The following is a 22,313-nucleotide window of genomic DNA, read 5'->3' on the forward strand; positions in this document are numbered from 1 at the left end:
AAGTACTTATATGTGAATTAAACAGTGACTGCACAAAATCGGGTATCCTACCATCCTTGATCAAATATGTAATAAGACCTTTGTTTTTCCCCCATTGTGGAGAGTACACCATTGGAAAGTTTACAAAGATACACCGATACAAGTTTACAAATATCAACTTTATGCAAAATGACAAACTGCATAAGTGTTTTATATATATTCTTTCCAATTGTTCTACCAATAAGCATTAACACACTCAAAAATACTTTTTTCAGTTGTGGCATCACTTTGTACAACACGTATGAAGCACACGAGCTGAGAAGTGTACAACACATTGTTGGGGGTTGTTTTGTTCATTTCCCCTCCCCCCGAGGAGCAAAAAACTAGCTTTCTCAAAGTCCTTTATTCACTACAGACTCTGATTCCAGAGAACACAGACATAGATGCATACGATCAAACAGCTATCACACAACTAACTGTGACACTCCTCTGCACGACCACTGTGCCTGTCTAGTCAGCCAATCAGCCTACAAGATGCCAGGTCATGCTACTCAACCAACAGCCAATCCACTGCATCCCCCTGTGCCTCTCACAACAAGATTCTTCGCGTGGTTGTGAGTGCTTTTGAGCACCATTTTTGGATTTGTTGAAGAGCACTTTATCAAATCACAAGAGCATTATCATGCTTCTGAGCACCAGGTTGAGAATGCCTGCTCTAACCTGTTACGTGGGGCTCTCTCCTAGGAGGCACTGATATGACTCTTCTTGGGCTGAGGAGGGCCTGCTGCTCAGGCCTCCCACTTGGCAGACAGATTAGTCCAATCCAAGAATTTAGGTGCAGGGACATCTAGTTTGTGAATCCCAAATGGTCTCAGGTCAGGTTTAGGTACCTAAATAATCAGTTCAGCAAAGATATTAAGAGTATGCACAGTTTTTGAACTTTAGGAACCAAGAGTCTGTTTTCTGCCTGACTATGTAGGCACCTACTTTCACTTTGATGTCCAAGCAATTTAGCAAGGGTTTTGTGGATCAGTCACTTGAACTGGGGGGCAATCAGGTGCCTCATTCCCTTTATGGATCTGGCTGTGAAGGATTTACAAAATGTAAGGTCAACCATCAGAAAAGCAAGTTTGTAGTTGTATTTTATACAACAAAGTGAGGAGGGATGTTCAGTGGAGTCAAATACACTAATGGCCTTCCTGAGAAGATGTAAATCTGAGGTCCTGATGACTCATAGTTAATGGCATCCAAAGGCTTCCTCCCAAATTTGGAGATAGTTTCAAATGTAATGGTCAGCATCTAGACCTCACCCACTCCTATTCTAAATGCAATCTAAATGACGTGTTATTTTTTACTTCCTGTCCTAAAATTGTATATTAGCCAATTCCCACCTTCCATTTGATTGTACTTGCATAGCAATTAAATTACTCCAGTTAACAAGCAATCTGTGATCTTTTGGGATGAAAAGCATTATATTCATGTAAGCTATTTGTCAAAGTTTTAACAGAGCTTTTCAGTCACTTCTGAAAAAAATATTTCCCTGCTGAAATGGAAATGTCTAGATGTGGTTCCTTGGCAAATATATTGCAGATAGTAGAAAAGGTCAGGATTCCTGCCATGCAAAAGAAACTGTATTTGCAACGACTGCCAACACTGTAGAGTTTCATTGGTTACATATTCACAACAATATAGCTGTAAAGTTAATAAAAACCTTTTGGAAAAAGAACCTGTAAATAAATACAATTTTTCAAATAACTACTTCTAACATACTTTCTGACAAATTCAATGAAAACATGTCAGAAAGCAGTAGACTTTTTTTTTTTGTTTTGGTAAAAAAAAAAATGTATATGTAAAAGCAAACACTGTCAAAGAAAAAGTTAAACAGCAATCAGCAAAGTACCAAACCAGAAATAGAACCGTATAACAGGCACTCAAAATAACTAAGAATTTATAGGAATTTGCTTGATTACAAACATGCTTCCTGTTCTCAAAAATCCATTTTGAGCAAGGGAAGCAATTTGCTGAAAGATGGGAGAATGAAAAGGTCTTTATTTCACATGAAAAGCCAGCAGGGATTTCTAAACAAGCCCAGATGTGTTTCTGCCAGTGGGGGGCCCATGATCTCTATCACCTTTCAGTCCGACAGGCACTCTGCCTGCTCGTGTTCATATCAGCTATATCCTTTCTGCAGAAGGCTGGCTTGCTCCAGTCCAGCTCCACATCACTTACAGATGCTGCCACATACGCAAAGCCAGTTGTAGCAGCCATCACCCTCCCCCCACCCCTCGGCCATTATTCACACTAACATAATCGTTTTGTTTTGTTTCATTTCATTTCAGCATTTAGTGGAAGAAAAGGAAAACTCTAAGTAAACAGAGTTAAACTCTAAGTAAATAGGAAACTTCAGGACATTATTCAAAGCTGTAGCTGTTTCAGTATTTGTTTCTTAAATCAGTCTGGACAAATTCAAAATGACAAGCATGTACTGGCTGCATCTACACACAACCTGCCAGGACTTCACTGAACTCCAGTGTGATAACCCACTGAGGAATTTGCCTTACAGCTTAAATTTTTCCACTTTTTTCACTAAACGCAGCAATTCAACATTAGTGTTCTCTTTTTCTTAATGACAGTGACAAGTTAACACAAAGCAGCACACTGTCTGATGAGGGCCAGCTATCAAAGTCCACTCATAAAGCCTCCCTTAGTCATACAGCAACATGATATACTCTTGTAAATGCCCTTGTGTCTGGTTGTTCAAAAATCAGTTAATAGTCTTTCCATCTCTTGCCTGTCAGTTATCTCTTTCCCCATCCTTCACATACATTACACAAAATACAACAGATAGTAGCAACAATAGGAATATCTGTCTCATTAAGATTCATCTTAGTTATCAGGCATTTTTATTGCCCTTTAATGTATCACATGAACATTCATAATTCATATTCGACCTGCTTAAACCACAGTTAAAATTTTCTTCACTGCTGTCCAGGTACCAAGCATATGGTTTCTTGAGCTAGTGAAGCAAAGGGTAGGTTTAGTCTCCAAGACTAACACAACCTGGCACTACAAAGTCACCAATTTCAATGTGCTGGTGCCAGGAAAACATCACTGCTTTCAGCTTTTCAAAAAGACCTATATACCCAAGATGCAAGTACTATACCCATTTTCTGACCACATAACATTAATGTTAATTGGTGATTTATTAACACTTTTTGCATAACCATGGAAAAAGATTTCCTTTTTTCTTAAAACCCAATTTTGGAGAGGGCACAAAATCAGGCTACTAGGGTTTATACAGAAGCACGCTATTATGTCCTTCACATTGTCTAGATTCACAACCATGCATAATAGTACACACTCGACAGCCTTGCACATTGTACGACCATGGACATTCCAACACCAAGCTGACTTCCAATCACATAAGAGCATTCAAGTGTTGTTCCTGCAGCTGGATGTTCTGCAGCCACTCTTGATCACTGCATTATGATCTGATCCCACCATTCACTGCCCATTTCACTGGACCAGAAGCACTGCTTAACAGTATGCAGCTGTCAAGTGCCTACAGTGCCTCGCAATTTACACTGTCTCTCTTTCCCTCTCTGTGCTCACTAATCCTATGTCCACTGCTGCAAAACTTGGTACTGCAATAGCTGTTGAAATTCCATGAATACAGAATACAGTCCTTGGTCTTACGACACAACTGGTTCCTGAAAACCACATCTGAAGTCGAAACGTTGTAACTCAGAACCAATTTTCACGTAAGAAACAAACCAAAGCTTGATACCCTATTTCCACTAAAAATACCCCAGAATTTTGTACTCGATCAATTATAGATGAGTAATATAGCTACGCTAATGTATTTATATTGTAAATAGCAATCATATTGATTTGGAAGGACTTCTTCGAGGTGACTTTGCTGGACTTTTTGAAAGGTTCTTGTTTGGACTTTTTGAATGGTTCTTGGCTGGAGTCTTCTCAGGAGTCTTGGCTGCAGGTTTTTCTGGAGTCTTGTCTTCTTGCTTAAAGAAAGTGTTCAAGGAAGTTTGGACAGATATTCTCCAGTGAGATGAGCGACACAGTGAACTTGTTCGCTGGTGTGGCACTGCATCAGATCAAGCATTGTAAAGTCGAAACTGATGTCATAAAGTTGAAACAGAGTGTCAATTTATAAACACTGTAAGTGCAAAACATTGAAACTAAAAATGTTGCAAGTCGAGGACCGCCTGTAATCAGATACCCTGTCTCCAAGAGATGTGAAAACACACCATCCAGGAATATAGTAGATAGATTAAAAACTAGTGCAGAAATAGCAACCTACGGGGTGTAACTGAGGCAACTATGGGAATTTTAAAAAAAACTATGCAAAGTGAGATTATGAGGTAGATCAAAGGAGCTGGGGTAACTTCATCCTAAATCGCCACAATTTCTTAAGAGGTGCACAGATATCCCATATGACATTGTAAAATGGTCCCATAAAAGGCAGTAACACATGAAGTCCAGAAAGGTATCTACAATATAGCACATATTTTGGTGATACAACCTGTCACTTTGAGGATGTACTGCACTGGCAAAGGCATCCGAGTGAGCATAGGCTTTCATGAAATTTCAGTGTTCACAGCTGTCTGACCCCTGACACTGCTTCGCAGAGCCACTTTACCTTCTTCTACACCTCCTTGGCATACAAGCAGAGCCATAGGAAGTGGTCAATAATCTCTGTGGTGCCTTGGGAGATTGCCCATGGACAGCTTGGTCTCCCCAGCCGCCCCTCTCTATGTCTCCGGGCCCTCACTGGGAGGACTTGGTGGGCTATCAGCCAGTTCAGGTCTCTGTGGTCTTTACGCAGGTCCTTGCAAAAGATGTGTTCCCACACAGCTTGGCAAGCATTGCCTGGAAGCAAGCCCACAGGCAACATGATGTCTCTGGTTCTCACTACCTCCTGTATCTTCTATAGAGCGCAGGCACCGCAACCATGGTAAACCACAAGAAAATAGGAGGCAGTGAGAAGCAGAAACTTACCACAAGGATAAGTTAATGCAACCCATCCAAGTAAAACTAACAGTAGTGCCCATTAAGCACAGGTCCCCCTCACCACCAAATCTTTTTCAAGTCATGGTCAGCCATGACACTGCAAGCATTTTGACTTCCTCTTCATTCCCACAGCTGAGCCATGTGCCTTTCTTTCCCCATTTCCAATGATTCTTGTGTCTTCACCAGCCTTAAATGCCTGAGGAATGGGGCCCCAAACATTTCACCCAAAATCCCTCTGTCACCCCTCTTCTCAGCCTGGCACATATGATTAATGTGGCCACACTCTCCATGACGTGAATCTAGACCAGGTTGCCTTGTGCCTCGTCTGCATATAAACTTTAGGAGCAACATGGGACTCTTGACAAGAACACTGTGTTCCAGTCATGAGTGGTGGCTAATTAGCATATGGATCCTTTGTGGGGGGTATCTGGAATACACACAAACACGTACTGAGCAGTGCTGAGTTGTGGGGTCACCATGGCTTGAAATGCTGATGACTCTGACGGGGCCCAGACCAATGAACTATGTGGTAAATCACAAGCCTTTGGCTTTGGGCTAATGTCAAGCAAGAGGCCTTATGACCATTGAACCTCTAGCCCAGTGCATCAGGCAGGACCCCGTGATGAGTGGATTCCAGATCCTTGGCAGAAGCAAGGAAGAGACCGGGGGTCCTGGCCTACTTGGATGGCCTGAACATCCTGTGCTGGAATATGTGTTCCGTGGAAAAATCCCTGTGGTGCACAAAGGTCTATGGAGTGGCAGCGGGGGCCAAGCTCAATGTGAGCAAGAGCACTTGCCTGGCCATGGGCAAGCTTGGGCACCTGGAGTCCCTGGGGTCTCAGTTCCTCGAAAGGGGGTCAAGACCCTCAGGGTAGAGTTCAAACCCAAGCTGAGTGGAAAGATGGCTTGGGAGAAGGAGACCAAGGCTAAGGAGAGGTTGGGTCTGTGGCACATGTGCCACTTCTCCGTGGGAGGGGGTGGGGGGGTGCGTGGTGTTGTTGCTACCAGTGCTTCTGTACACCACAGTGGTCTTCTTCTTCCCTCTGAAACATGTCACCTACAGAATCCAGAGAGTCATGTGTGTCTTCTTCTGGGGATCCCGAGGGGAGAAGGTGGCAAGGAAGAAATTGTACAAGGAAAAAATGGACCGGGGGCAGGGGGATATCAGACATCCACCTATTCCTGCAGGCAAGGTACATGAGCCAGATCTGCAAGCTAGCAACCGGTGCAGAGACCAAAACAGTTTGTCTCATCAGATTTTTTGCAGGTCATCTCCTGAGACCGTGGAGGGTATATGCACCAACCAATGGGAGATTGTGGACCATGGAACACTCCTGGTTCTACAGATCCTGGACGAGTTCCAGAGCAAGTACAGGCTACAGAATGGATGCCCGGTGACTATGTCCAACCACAGGAAGATCCAGAAGGCAGTCAGAGCCAAAGACAGGCTATCAACCATGGAGCTGCTCCCCAATGAGGACTACCAGGTCATTTGGGAGTGGGTCTTCCACAAGGGCCTACAAAATGACCACAAGACTTGAACTGGCTAATAACTTACCATGCACTCCCAGTGAAGGTGCGGAGACACAGAGAGGGGCAAACAACTCGACACAGCTGCCCCAGGGAAATCTGCCAAGGCACAACAGAGACCATCAACCACCTCCTATGGCTTTGACCATACACCAAGGGGGTGTGGAGAAAGGTAAACCGGCTCTGCAAAGAGGTGACAAGGGTCAGGATGATGACCAGGGAGGCGGTGCTATACAGACACCTGACTAAACATCAGGGGTCCCCAACAACCCGCATCGACCAGTTTGTGTCCTGCATCAGGAGCACCCTGTGGGAGTCAGGAAACCTCCTGATGTACAGACACAGAGAACTCGAAGAAACAGACTGTGTTAAAATGCTTCTGTGTGAACTCTAGTCCTACTACTGGAAATTGGTGGGAGCGGATAGAGAACATGCAGCCAACTCCACCTAGCAAAGGGACACTTGGCACAGCTCTTCAAGGACCCCCCTAGAGGGGAGTAGACAGGAATAAATAAGAGGCAGTGAAACAACTGGACCTGGAGACAGCGACTAGGACAGCACTGGTGCCAGCAGAAGCAACAGCTACAGTGACAGCAACAACGACAACAGTAGTGAATGAACTGAGAATGTAAAAACCAAAATCAGGGTTAGGACTAAAAGACAGTGTGACTGAGTTAGGGAAAGGACTGAGGATGGGTGTGCGAGAGTGTGGGTCCGCGGTTGCACTTACCGTAATGGGTGCATGGGCTTTAGATGTGGTTTGTGTGTGAATAAACAGTTTTGCTAAATGGGGGGGGGGGGTGTATTCCCCAATCCCACCCCCAAAAAACAAAAATAAAAACGGATTCTTTTGAGTTCTGCTCCACTGATATGATTTGGAACTGATTTGACCTGGAACATGAAATATATTAATTAAAAAAGAGGTTGCTAGGTCTCTTGTAGGTGAAAATCAAGCATATAACATATAAATAATTGCCAAAGTGCTGCTTAAAGGTGAGTTTATGGAGTATCTGTGCTAAAATTTGAGGCAGTTTAAAAAAAAAAAAGGTAACATGCATCAATTCTGGATAAACTAAGTGCATGAATACTACATGTAAATTGTTACAGCCACATTTAATTTCAAGGTTATTGTTTTAACTTTGGCTTTTAATTTCCTTGTGCTCAGGGAGAGCAGGGTCTGACATTAGAGAGGAAAGGGGCTGCAAGAAGAAAAACGTGGGGGGAAACAGAGGGGCTGCCTGACCCCCCCACCCCTGATTTATTATTTTCCTTGCTGCAGCAGTGGAAGGGGGGCAAATTTAAGGCAAACCTCCAATAATTAGATTTTATACCTGGAAAATTATAACATTTTTTTCCATAAAGTATAATTATTGGGGGGGGGGTCATCTTACAATCAGGGTTATACTCTATTAGAGTAAAAACAGTAAGCCATAGCACTGATTATCAATTTGTTCTTAAAATTTGAATATCCACTAATAACTTTTTCATAGTAAATCAGTAGGTGTAAACATAAGATAAAAAAGCAAATATATGATAGGCTATATGCACAGCAGTGCTTACATTTGAGACTGTATAAATTTATTAATTCTAAAGGTTCTATTTCAGTTGTGTTTAACCTTGCCCGACTCTTACCTTTTAAGCTTAAATTTGTTCTTAGCCTGAGAAAGAATTTTGAGCAGAAATATGCACAAAGCTGATTTAATTGCATTTGAAATGAACAGTGGGAGAAAACTGTAATTGTCAAAATCATACATAAAAAAACCCTACTCTATTGATGTAGGAGATGGGACCTATGTGATAACACATACAGCATGACATGGCATAAAATATGCACCTTGTTTTGAAAGGCTGAATGAAGAAAAAGATTTTTCCAGTTATGACTGCATAGAGCAAGGACAGAGCCTAAACCTTAACTGAGTCACCAGCCCTTTCCTGCTTAACTAAAGCTGAAACCCTAGCTGTTGTTGAAGACTGGTCTCTATGGATGGATATATGATTTTGAAAAGAGCTAAAGAGTTTCCAAGGCTTTGAGATAGGAGGAGAGAGACCAGAAGCAACTATCAGATCACAGAACTGCCCTAAGAAAGGTTAGCTTGATTGATGGATTATCAAAACCATTATAAAGGAAAGATGATCATTAACATCTCTGGAGTGAAGAATGGTAAGCCATTAAAGTCAACTGACTCCCTCAGCTGCTTGGATAGTAAAGCAACAGCTACTGCACTGTAGACTAGAAATCTAAGCAGAGTACTTTTATCATGGTCGAAAAATAAGCTTCCCTGCTTACTGTCTGAACACCAGCTTTGGGGGACTGATTTCTGGGGAAAAGGTGTGTGTTCTATGTGAGAAAATATGGTATTTGTCAGGGGTATGTTTTTCAAAATTCCTAAGTAGCCAAGGTGCACAAGTCCTACTGACTGTCAATGGAACATGTGATTATAAGTCAAGATAATTTAATGACTTCTAAAAGCTATGCATAGCCTATAGGTCACATCTCCATATTTTAGCCATCCAGTGAAATTTTTTATTTGCCGTTTATTGATGGGTTAAACTGAGGCACAGAGAGCATAAGATCTCAATCCTGCAAATGCGTATATTTAACTTTTTCACAAGAGTACGGCTAAGCACGTACCTATGTATGTGTTTGCAGGACTGGAGTCTAAGAAACTTTCTCAAGGTCAGAGGAGAGTGTGTGGAAAATCTATGAATTAAACCCAGACTCCCAATTCCAAATGCTGCACTTTTGCCAACAGACTGCATGCATCTCTTCCTCAGAATATTTTCCACCACTTCATTCCATGAACTACATGTTTGTTTTTCCACTGTTTTCATTTATAAGGTTAGCAGATTAACTCTATTCTTTTGAAAAATGTTTTTGGTGCTGAATAGTGGTGTTTTGTTGTTGCTGTTTTGTTTTTTGGGTACTTATTACCATTGAAACAAGTTCTCATTGACAGTGTATGGCTCACTCCATACTGCTACACTGGTAATGGAGACTAAAACTGCTTCAATGCTATCCTCTATTTTGACACACTAAGGGTATCGGTTAATTTTTTTGACGAGGAAGCTATAGGGGATGATATACTACAAAGCCCCACAAAAAATGAACGAAATAGTCTGATCATTGCCTCTTCCTTAGCTTTACAGACACTGATTGGAAAGAGCAAAAATACTTCAAAAGTTCATTAACACCTAGGACGCTGGTCCTAATAAAAGAAAAGGCTTTGCTTTTAATGGCACTTAACACGTCTAGTGTGCCAAGAACAACAAGTAAAGATGACAATAAAAACAAACAGGTACTATGTGCCTCACTGAAAACTAACTTCAAGGGTAAAAACTAACCTTAAGTGTGAAAACTCCAAAACTCCGTCAAGAGATTTTGGTTAAGTTCTAAAACCTGCACTGAGCCCTTCATTAACACCCAAGAAAAAGGGTTCTTGAGAGTTTGTAGTAACTTAGATTTTATATTCTCCAATTTAAAATGTAAAACAAGAGTAAATCTCAGAAACAGAAAAGTAAAGATCATTAGCTGCCAATTCATATATGGGAACAATAACTCCTGTTCTCTTCTCATGTTCAGTAAATAAACTTAACCTCCTTTCCTAATGATGTCACTTTAACTATTAGCAAGCAATGACATTATGGCAGTAAAGTTCAAACAACAGCGTCTTTGAGGCAGCTAAGAAACAAGCACACTTAAAAAAAATTGCATACTCCACTAGGCATGACTGAAAGCCTTTCATAGGTGCTGAAAATAAGTCTGATCAGATGCTGTATGATACAAACTATGACGGGTATTAAAGATGCATTAACTGCAGTTTTCAAAAGAATATGCTCATATTTCTTCACCCTTGACAGTCAAGGGACAAGCTCTGTGACAAGCACAAAGTAAACCCTAAATACTAGGGATGTGTTTAGGTTAAGATTAGAAGCAACTAAAAATAAATTCTTTAAAAAAAAAAAAAAATGACACTCCACTCCCTCCCCCCCCCCCAAAAAAAAACAACAAACAACAAAACTTCTAGTCTATATTTATTTATATACCACCATTCCCAACAAAGGATCAGGGCAGTTTACAATAAGAGAATAACTCAAAAACAGGGGAGTGACAAGAGAACAAAGACAGTGTAAAAGGGAACTTGAATATCAAGATAAAAGAGACACTCGAAACAATCTCTCATCTTAGGTGTGTCTGATAAATGCCCACCTAAATAGGAAGGTCTTACGGAACTTCTGAAAGATGTCCAAGTTTGGTAGTTTCAGACCTGATGAGCAAGTACAGAGAATGACATCTCACATATTTTGGCTAGGCAGACCCAGGGTACTGATGGCACTTGTAGGAGGGTGTTCTTGGCTGACCATAGGGATCATAATGGGGCATAACAGAGAAGGCAGTCTTTTAGGTACACAGGGCCCAAAACATTTAAGGTCCTATTGATCAAAAGCCCGACCTTGAATAGCACCTGGAAAACTACTGGAAGTCAATGGAGACTCTGGGGCACTGGAGTTGTGTGTTCCTGGTGACCCACCCCCATCAGAAGATGAGCCCCATATTTCTGCATCAGCGGCAGCTTCCCAACAGTTTCCAAAGGCAGACCTGAACAAAGCACACAGCAGTAGTCTAACCTTGAGGTTATGAAGACATGGATGATGGTAGCCAGATCACAGTCTAAAAGAAAGGGTTGCAGCCTTTTCTCCAGGTGGAGTTAGTGCAAGGCACTCCTAGCCACAGCTGCCACTTGAAGATCTAGGTGCAGCAGAGGATTCAGGAGCACCCCAAGGCTGCAAACCTGAGACAGGTGTTAAGTCAAAGGCCTGCCCACCACCATCACTTCTCTGTCTCAATTCATTTTCATTTGGTTCACCTGAAGATGAGTGAATGTCACTATAAATAAGAGCTCAACAATAGGAACAGGCATCTATAATTTGTATCTGTAAGTGTAAGCCATATTACTTTGTTCTTTATGCTGGAAATTCCCTCTGACGACCAGTCTTCCTTTCTTAAGCAAGGGTGAGCTTGCTTAAGAGCCATGCAACTCACAGAGCCAGGGGGCTTCAGAGGTGTTCCGGCTGCGTGGGGCTTCATTACACCCATGGCATCAGGTCAGGCAGCAAGAAGCTGCGTTACAGCTGGGTAGCTGGGATCTGTACCTGCACTTCAGCTGGGAGCCAGGGAAAAGTTGATGACAAGAAAAGCCAAGGCAGCCGGGTTAGACTATTAGCCTGCCTTTCTTGGACCCAAGCCTGGTCGTTTTGGCCACAGCTCTGAAAAGTTGCTAACCACTGGTTTTAGGGACTGTATAAATGAGTAATAAAGATGGCCTCTGATCCAGAGTTCACATCAAAAACAGGGTTCACATGTGGCTGGTGAGTCAAATGTGGCCCACCAGAGCAGTCCCATCATTCTGTACTCAACCATTTTATTAAACAAAAAAGTTGAAAAGCCAGAAAGCAAGTCCTGTGTCTTTGTTGAGCATTGATTCAGTAATTTGTTTATGAACCTGCATGTGTGGTCCAGTTTCCAGCTTGCAAATGGACTGAGGGCTTACATCTGATCGGAGTGGATACCAATAGTGGCAGTCTTCTATTTGAAAGTGTACTTTGCAGATGGGCCTCAGTGAGGTTTGAGTTGTGCAACCTTGATCTAAGATTATAATACAATGCAACTAGTAAATTTGCAAACACCTAAAAATGGAACCAAGAGCAAGATAAGAGTGTGCGTCCATAAATCAGTAAGCTCCATAAGTCCATAGTCATTACCATAGCTAAGATTTAGCCAGAATATAAAAACCATGAAAATATGAACAATTTCTCAAATGTGTACTACCCTTTACCTATTTTAACAATGGGGAAAATAAGGAAGTAGATAAGAGTTGGTAATTGAAACAATTAGTTACAAATAGTCTCACAAATAGTTGCAGCAGAAAAACAAGCACACATTAGTTGTTAGTCAATTGCCAGCACTTAACGCAAGAATGAACTGATCAAATTCTGACAGTTCTGAGCTCTTTATTCTCTTTTCCACATTTTTCCCCAATTCGTTTTCCTCACGGAGGTATCTCTGCTGCGATACAAGAGCAGCTTGCCTCTGTCACAACCCAGTGATTTTGGTGCCTCGGCACGGTGGAATTTTCCCGCCACGAGAGCCTTTTGCAAAGTAAAGGTTTTCTGTTGCAGCAGAAAACCCCTTGGTGCAAGAGAGTTCCTGCCATTCGAATGCAAATTTGTGTCCCGCTATTGGCCAGCTCTAAATTATTCCTACGTGGCGGCTAGTAATTGGCTTGCTAGCCGTTTAAAATTTCGCGCGACTTCCGCCCAAGTCGGAGAACTTTGAGCATGCTGCAGAGTGCCTCTGAAGAGATCTGACTCGTGGCTGAGCTGATCGATAGACTGATCACTTATTGATTCTTCTCCCCATCGCTGAGCACAATCCCAGACGTATCCTTTTCCCTGCCGGCTTGATTTGCGGACGGACGTGCTGGCCTGAGCCCTGCCAGCTGGAACAACTAACGTAGTTGTTCAGACGACCGGACTGTTTTCGTCGCAACCACAAGCTACGTAAGTAAAGTTTTACAACCATAAAGCTTTCTCGGCCTCTCTATTCACCAGCCCGCCCCGACGAACGAGCAATTATTAAATCACCTCAAGTCGGCTTTGGCCGTCCGAGACATGGCGACGAGGATGGGATTTAAGGGCACGGTGATGGAGAAGAACCTAATCGGGTGCTGCCCCTGGCACACCAGGACCCGCCACGTAGAGAATGCCAACGATCTATGGGAGCATATCGCTTACCACCAGGCGGTAGAAGGGAATGAAAGAAATATTGATGGTTACTTCTCCGTAAAGAGAGAAGAAGCCGTAGTGAAGGAATGGAGAACTAAGCTATCCCTTGGGGAGTTCGGATGTATAATGGGGAGCGACCGGGTCTATTATAGACCCCCGGAGGAAACCTCAACCATATCCTTAGCCGGGGTGAAAGCACGGAAGGCAGAGAAGCTGACCCCCGCTCAAGAGTTCGCTCAATGCATTCGATACTTAAGGGAAGGGGGGGAATCTACCCCCACGGACTGGTTTAACTGTCCGGATTTGGTGCCGCAGTCGCGGGGTCATGAGCTCCTCGTTCAGCTCTGGGAGGATTTGGAAACTAAGGGCCGTCATGTGCCGAGATAGGGTCTAACCAAATGGAAGAAGGGAAAAATGATGAATGTGCTGTTCCGTACAGTAGCGGGTCTACTAAGGGAATACGCAAATCTAGAGGCACAGATGCATACGGCGGGTAAGGAGTCGCTGGAGCGAACAGCAGAGAGCTCCGGAGCGGCGCTTGTCAGAAGCACCAGCCGCAAGATACCGCTAGCAGAAAATGGCGCCGAAAAAAGCGCGAGCCATCCGGGAAACCCGGAAAGGAGGGGCGGAGCTTCAGAAGACCCGGCGGGGATCTGCCTAGCGCCTCCGCCCCCTGAGGTGACGTTGTTCCCAATGGCCCCGCCTCCTTGCCACAGGGAGGGGGCAATGGGAGGAGGGATGTACCCAACACTCCCAGACGAAGAACTTAACTCTTTCTCTACCGCAGCTCACCCGATAGCTGTGACAAAGCATGTTGCAGATGAAGATGGTGCCACGCGTATCACTGTCATCTCACGCATATGCACTCGACCAGAAATTCAAGAGTTTTGCAAGGAATCTAAAATAAGATCAGAAGAGACCTTGGCAACGTGGTTAGGATGGTTAATAATGGAATTCGGATCTGACACCTTGGACAAAGAAGCAAGTGCCTTGACCCGACAGGTGGCATGGAGTGGTGGGCGTGCTACCGACTTGAATGTGGTCACAGACAGTGCCCACTGGCCCATCCCGATCCTGGCGCTCGCAGTGGGACAGGTAACCCACAAATTACACACCTGGCACGAAGGTCGTCCACAGAAGGCTACTGCGGAGCAACTCCTCCTGGCTATAGTTGGGGTGTCATATCTCTCATGGAGCCCAAGAAGAAATCCAATGGGACTAACTGCCGCGCAACGAAAAGAGAGATGGGCCCATCGCCACCTATCGGACCCTGGGGCAATCCCAACGCCCTTGGAAGCTATAGATGCCTGCATGGAGGTATATGGAGGAGCAAATGCTGTTATACTCCGACTCTTCCTGAACCCAATGGCAGGTCAACCAGTGGGAAATCTCTTAGGCCACCTCCCACGTCTACATGCACTTATGCAACAAGGTGAAGAAGTTTCTGATACTATAAGGGACCGACCTTCGGCATACCCAGCCAGAACACTGAGACCCAGACGGCAGGAATTTATCCCTCGACGAGAGCAAGGGTGGTCACCTCCAGGAACCCCGAAGGAAAGAACCCTGAAGGAAAGAACCATGTTTGGTTTTCTTCTCTCCCGCACCGGACTTACAAAGGCGCAGCTACGAATTTTGGGAGAACGAACCCAATATCGTATAGCCGAAGCATTAGGATTTAAATTCGAGGACCCATCAAAAAACGAGTAATGGCCGTCGGCTCTGCCAGCGGCCTTCTCCAGTTCAAACCTGACCCTACTGATTCTCGACCATACGCCGAACTCACTGTTTACAACCCTACCAATCTGGATGACCAACAACAAGCATTCTTCCTTCTCGATACTGGAGCTCAAACCAATGTAATTACCTCAATGATACCTCATCAAAAGACCACCAAAACGATCAAGGTATAAAGGCTTAACGCTATCGCCGTCACAACGAAGGTCAAATTTTGGATCCAAGGCCACCGATACCCCCTAGAGGCTGTCCTAGGGGGCATCAATATTTTAGGGATCCCGGGGATAAAAGCGCTTGACCTTAAAGAACAAGTGCTACAGGCATTACCCGTTATTATCCCAGAACAGGATTGGCATCGACCAACGCTCCGTAACACCTCCACCTGGCGATATCGACCAATCTCAACTAAGGGTCCTCTAAAACAGTCCCTTACTGACCTCCTGAGGCGACTCGAGCGACGAGGCTGTATTAAGACTATAACAGCCATCACCTACCTGTGATCAGGATGGGGGGTAGCGAAACTTGGAAAGCCTAATGAAGCCCGGTTGGTTGTAGACTATCAAGAAGTCAACAAAAGGTGTCAGGTACTTCAACAACCTAATCCATCTACTCTACCACAGTATATGTTTGAGATGGCACAGTTCCAACAAAGTAAGTGGGTTGGAGTCACATTGCATCTTAAAAATATGTTCTTTTCCATCCCGATAAATGACCCGGAAGGAATACTAAGCATGTGTATTGAAGGCATCATGTATAGGTGGACAGTCTGTCCACAAGGATATCGTAACGCTCCATCACTAGCCACTGGTGCCATGAATAACTCCCTAAAGGATTTTCGAGCTTCATACTCTCTTCCCCCAGAGAAGGAACTAAAGATTTGGAGTTATGTCGATGATATCGCCATGTCGCGATAGTTCCGTAGTTACTAGTATAGTCAATCAACTAGTCACTCACCTTCAGAGTGAGGGATGGACAATCAACGAGGAAAAGTCGTGTTTACATCCTGTAGATGACATTACTTTCCTTGGTACTCGATACATCGGTTCCATCCGCCACAGAATTTCGCATGAGGGTCCTAACATCAATCCATTGAAAACATTCTTCCCTACAACTAAGAGGCACTTTCAACAGCTGTTGGGTCATTTGAATTGGTATCGACATTATATTGGACCTAGTGATTTGGCCCTCCTCACTAAATTGCAGCGATAGATCTGTGATAAGTCTCGAAAGTCCATGCCCTGGACAAAAGGAGATCAGCAGAACCTGCTTCGCCTGCTAGCTACGGTTAAAGATACACAACTCCATACCATCGATCTGGGTGAGTCACTAACCGTAACCCTCGGGTTCACCACCAACCATGTGTGGGCTGTCGCACATAACCCTCACGATGAGCTAGTATATAGAGCCCATAAAACGCTTCAAGCAGCACAACATCGATATGGAGCTGTAGGAAAAATCCTCCTAGCCGAACAACTGGTAGAGTCTTTAGCAAGGGGGCATGGGACGTTACGCCACTCTTGCTGGATGCAGACAGAGTTGACCCACATTTTCAGGGAGAATCTAAGACCTGGAATACGCTAGTGCTTACCCACCATTACAACTGGCATTGTTGGAGGTTGGAAGACACGGTACCTGACCCAAGACCAGAAGATGAGGAGAAGGTCCCTACATTGTATGGAACTTCTGCCCCGGCGTGGATGGCCTCAGATGGAACCTCCTGACATGGCGGAGGCTATGGGTATTATTGCAAAGCTTGTAACGATAAGGAAATCTTTCAAGCCGACCCAGATGATAATTCGGCCCCAAAATGTGAATTATTAGGATTCCTCAAGGTACTAGAACATTGTCTGACGCATCATAACGATACACTCCCAGTTCCGATCATCGCAATTGATTCGCAATACATTTATAAAATTCTTATGGGCACAGCTTTTCCCTCCGAACATTTGAATGATTGGCAATATATTTGGGAAACGTTAACTAAATTTGTGCGCCTCCCGTTGATTAGGCACACTAAGACCCATCGTCCAGATACCGATCCAGTATATGAGGTAATTGATAAGCTCTTAGAAGATCCACTCCGGACCGACATAGTCTTGCCTGTCACATCTACTTCCGGTCCTGAAGTAAATCCATTCCTCGTGTGGCTTCATGAGAATTGGGGTCACCCGGGACCACGAGCTTGCCATCAACGTAGGTGCCGAACCCTTATGGAGCTGGCCTCATACGGAGCTCGGTGTGATTGGGAAAAGGTAGCTCAGGCCTGTGAGATATGTGCTAAAGAAAAGTGCCATAGAACCAAGCACCAACTCGGAGCTTTCCATTCTTCACAGTTTCAAGCAGGAAAAGTTTGGCAGGTAGATTTGCTGGGACCCCTCCCAGGGTCTAAGCCGCCAAATAAAGAATTAGTTGTTCTTGATTTGGAGACAAGACAGTTACAGGTTATCCCCCTATGAAAAAGTAATGCTACTGCTGTCATTTCTGCTTTGACTGCTGTATTTGCTACCTGGCAACCCCCTCATGAGATTCAGTCTGATGGAGGACCCCTGTTTAATTCAAACGCTCTGGACAAATTCACTCGTCTTCATAATGTAGCCTGGCATCTTCATTTGCCGTACCACCCGCAGTCCAACGGTGTTGTGGAAAGACACATAGGTCTGTATAAAGAATAACTTCGCCTTAGAGGAGGAGGGACGTTTAAAAACTGGACTAAATTTAACCATGATGTCCTTATTTCACTAAACACTGCTAAACTGTTATGGGACGAAGCTAATGTCCAGAAACCTCCACCTTGGGAGCCCAAGTTCCAACCAGACGAGTTAGTGTGGATCTCAATACCGCACCCCCATCAATCTCATCCACAAGTTCATAAAGGAACAGTTCAACGATTGGGACAATATCCTAATACCTATTCTGTCCAATTAGAAGAGAAGCCCGATCGTCCTCCTATTATCGTTCATCACAACTGGATGACACGCCGTTCCAACGTTCCCCCAGTATCCTTACAGTAAATCCAATCATGAGTCTTTTTGTTTTGTGTTGTTGTTTTCTTTCTTCACAGGTCTAACCCCAGAAAAGTAGTAATCCACAACCGCCCGATTGTGGGATTCCTTGAGCACCAGACTGCAGTTCGTTCGAATCAATAGAGTGATGGTTGTGAAGGAGACACTGAGACGACGAACGTCTATTTGCTCAGGACTTACTATAACACTATTCACTCTCATTTTATTAAGCATTTTATTGACATTGTCTATTAATAGGAGAGGACGAACTGACTACCAGATGAAGGAAGTCCCAAGCAGATGTTCTCCAATCAGACAATGATCAACAGTTGTTGTTATATGTTCAAAGTTATTGTATTTTGTAATTTGTTGAAAAGACCAGTCTATCAAGTTGTTTGTTGATGTATATATATTACTGGTTGTTAAAGCTTTGCTAGGTCAGTGAGTCCCGAAACAAAGATGCCGTATGATAAGCTCATGTGTCTAAAATTCCAGTTGTGCCATCGGCAAGGGGGCATGTCACAATCCAGTGATTTTGGTGCCTCGGCACGGTGGAATTTTCCTGCCACATGAGAGCCTCTTGCAAAGTAAAGGTTTTCTGTTGCAGCAGAAAACCCCTGGTGCAAGAGAGTTCCCACCATTCAAATGCAAATTTGTGTCCCGCTATTGGCCAGCTCTAAATTATTCCTACGTGGCGGCTAGTAATTGGCTTGCTAGCCGTTTAAAATTTCGCGCGACTTCCGCCCAAGTCGGAGAACTTTGAGCACGCTGCAGCGTGCCTCTGAAGAGATCTGACTCGTGGCTGAACTGATCGATAGACTGATCACCTACTGATTCTTCTCCCCGTCGCCGAGCGCAATCCCAGACGTATCCTTTTCCCTGCCGGCTTGATTTGTGGACGGACGTGCTGGCCTGAGCCCTGCCAGCTGGAACAACTAACGTAGTTGTTCAGACGACCGGACCGTTTTCGTCACAACCGCAAGCGACGTAAGTAAAGTTTTACAACTATAAAGCTTTCTTGGCCTCTCTATTCACCAGCCCGCCCCGACGAATGAGCAATTATTAAATCACCTCGAGTCAGCTTTGGCCATCCGAGACAGCCTCCAGCTGGGATGTCAAGTGAACAAGTTCTCTTTGGAGCCAATACCTCCTTCCAAGAAAATTGAGCAATCCCTATGGTACAGCAGTGTCTGCAATTATTTTATCCCCTCAGAGCTGCTCATTTTCAGAAAACAGTCATAATCACAAAAAGAAATGGAAGGACGTTTTAACAACAAATCAGATAAATAATTTATTTCATATAGATACTTGATTTGGCTGGTTTAGAATGATTTATTCTTTAAAATATCTAGTTCAATGAGATGTGGGTATGGATGTGAAAAAGAAAAAACAAACTGTGGCTTCTGTGTTTTTTTTCTGAACGTAATCTTATTGTAGAACAAAACAATTCATCCAAAACCTTTGCAAATGGTGCTGACCTTACAAAGAGCATATTCATGCTAAAATGAGTATTGTACCAAGTCTGAAATAACCACCCAATGGGGAGAGGGAGAGGCTTCTTCTAATGCCTTAATATTTCTGGATGATTGCTACTGACTATTTTACCCAACAGAACAAGTCAGTGAAGAGAAACTGCATGGCAACGTGAAGGTGCATGATATATAAATGTAATCAAGTCCAAGACTATAAAAATGATTTATACATACAAACTAATATAGCTTTTATTTAAATGTTAAATAGAAGAATGTAAAAAACCTACCCACTTTACAATCACACGGTTTTACAGCTGTCTCAGGTAGAAGCTGCAAAACTATCCCTTCAAGACTTACCTCAGTGAATCATATGTAGTGTCTGTTGATTATCAGAATCACACTGAACAGAGAACCTTTGATTCAGAAAACTGGTGATTCTAAGAACCAGCGACAAAGTAAAAAGGGCAAAGTAAAAGCCTGTGTGGACCCCCCAATCACCCATGCTTAGTTGATCAATGGCTACTGCGTAGCAATCTAGCTGCACAACGAACATCCCCATGGGCAGACTTGCTTTCAAAGTGGGTGGAAAAAAACTTGTATGCTAGTAAGTGTACAATTCTATTAAGTGAGACTCTAACATGCAGCAGAAAATACCTGTGGTACAATACTTTTGGCATTTAGCTTTAGGTTCTTATGGTAATATGATGCTAATTATTACGTGAGATTCTAATAACCAACAGATGTTATATATAAGCATTTTGGCAAGAGGGGGCATGAAGCTACACGGTGCAATAGATTAGTTCACTTGGTTTTCATCTATGGAAACACAGATTCCCAATAATAAGAATTAGGTCAGTGGTTTCATCCCAAACCCCTTTTAATTAAATTATACACTGTGGCACAATTATTCAAGACTCTAATACCCAAACTGCAAATTCTGACTGACTTAGCATCAGATCTTGCTAACTTTACTTCTAAAACAGTACTACTGAACTCAAAATCAGCAAGATTCATGTTCAATGACTACTCACATGAATTAAGATGGTAACTTCTGGTAGTGTACAAGGAAGATTTGCATAGTGTCTACTCATAATCATAATATATATTCCTATATGTACTGCAGTCAAGAACAAAACTTCCATTACTTTATTCTATACAGGGCCAAGGCCTTCACAGACATAATTTACAACCTGCAGCACAGGTGCCACAAGTGGCACAGGTAGCCTCTATGTATGGCACATAACTGATTGGGGAGGGAGCAGGAAGCACAGTGGTAAATAGGGCAGGGACCAGAAACCAAAGTAGCAGATCGCACAGAAAGCATAGCAGCAGACCAGGCAGGGGGAAGGGGATAAGAGTGGCATTTGTGGAGAGGGTATTTGTGGCATTCTTGCCACAAAGTTTGGCCCTCACTGGCTTACAAAAAGCACCCATAACCTACTTTAAAATAATGCTGCTTAACAGGTGGACATGCAACAGACTTTCATCCTTCCACTTCTTGTAAAATAATTCTCTTATGAAAAAGCCATTAAGAAACCAGTAATAAGACTTTGTAAAGACTGCAGTGTTCTATAACTCACTAAGAACTACTGAAGTAAAATATTTTGTGCTATGTGAAAAATGTGAGCTGTCAGATGCTCAAGGATTTTTATAGATGAATGAGGTCTGTTACTCTGAATGCTCAACCGTCATTTCAGGAATACACATGCAATATTTGATATATACTTTTGGAAATGTCATTTTTCACAGCCTTCTATAAAGATTAAAATCCTCTTTAAAATTCTGTTTAAGTAGGAGACTAAAAGACTAGAACGCATCTTAACATAATTCATCCAAATAAAAAAAATATGCCATCAACACACATGTACCTAAACAGAGTTTAAATTATACAGGCGTGATTACAGATAGACAATCAGATTACTACTAGAAAAGTAGTTTTGTAAAACCAGTGCTCAGCTGGGACAAAATAAATGGTAGATTCCCTTGAATCGAAACAAATGAAAATATACAGCTGTTTAGAAGTGTTTAGCAATAGTACATGGAGTCTAAACCAGGAAATTAAAAAGGGGAACCCTGTAATCAATTGCCACTGAAAGTGAAATTTATGAAAACAGAACATGATTACCCAAGTTAAATCTAGTCAGACTTGTAGTATTAGCTCCCATGTTCTCCTGAAAAGATCAGAGACTGTCAAGACCTTGGTTCTACACTTGACCTGAAAAAATAAACATCCTAAAACAGGACACCTCCTATTGCTACATGAAGGCCTTGGTCCAGTATGTAGGAAGGCAAAATTCCTAAGAATATCTAAATGTCCACCTGGTCCAACCCTACTAACAGCACCTTATGATATGAGATTACAGAACAAAGTGGTAGGGCTGTAAGGTAGTTGCAAAGTTAGAAGATTAATATCAAGTTATAATTAGTACCAAACAGGTATACAAATATGATAAATTGTTCGACTAAAAGGCAAATCAACCCACATAAGAAAAACAAAGTGCTTTGTTGACAAAACTAAATAGAATGTAAAAAATTTAACTTACCGAATCCAGAAAGCAGAGATAGATCCCTGAGCTCTGCACTACTGCTTGGTTTTTAGCAAAGCCAACTGTTGAAAAAGTAAAAAGATAATATCTCAAAATGTTAGTTTATTTGTTCAGTGTGTTTGTTTGTTTATACTGTAGTCAAACCAAATGAAAGAAACGAGTGAAGATCAGTAGCATGAAAAAAAAGATTCAGATTAACCTGTGTTAAACTAGAATCTTTCAAGTACTTAAGC

At 43.0% G+C, this 22,313-nt stretch overlaps 1 protein-coding gene across 15 annotated transcripts in view; it reads right to left on the minus strand.

Annotated features, from left to right (window-relative positions):
* The window catches only part of B3GNTL1 (UDP-GlcNAc:betaGal beta-1,3-N-acetylglucosaminyltransferase like 1), a 350,365-nt gene that overhangs the window by 309,361 nt on the left and 18,691 nt on the right, over positions 1-22,313 (minus strand). For all 15 annotated transcript variants that reach the window (XR_002089783.2, XM_014595610.3, XM_059732186.1 and 12 more), the window contains one exon: positions 22,078-22,142. Coding sequence is in view for 13 of the 15 variants with exons in the window: in XM_014595610.3 (XP_014451096.1) it covers positions 22,078-22,142 (65 nt within the window). In the remaining 2 variants the exon portion in view is untranslated. The remainder of the gene's footprint in view (positions 1-22,077; positions 22,143-22,313) is intronic.

The sequence above is a fragment of the Alligator mississippiensis genome, chromosome 8 (genome assembly GCF_030867095.1).
Source record: "Alligator mississippiensis isolate rAllMis1 chromosome 8, rAllMis1, whole genome shotgun sequence".
NCBI classification, from domain to species: Eukaryota; Metazoa; Chordata; order Crocodylia; family Alligatoridae; genus Alligator; species Alligator mississippiensis.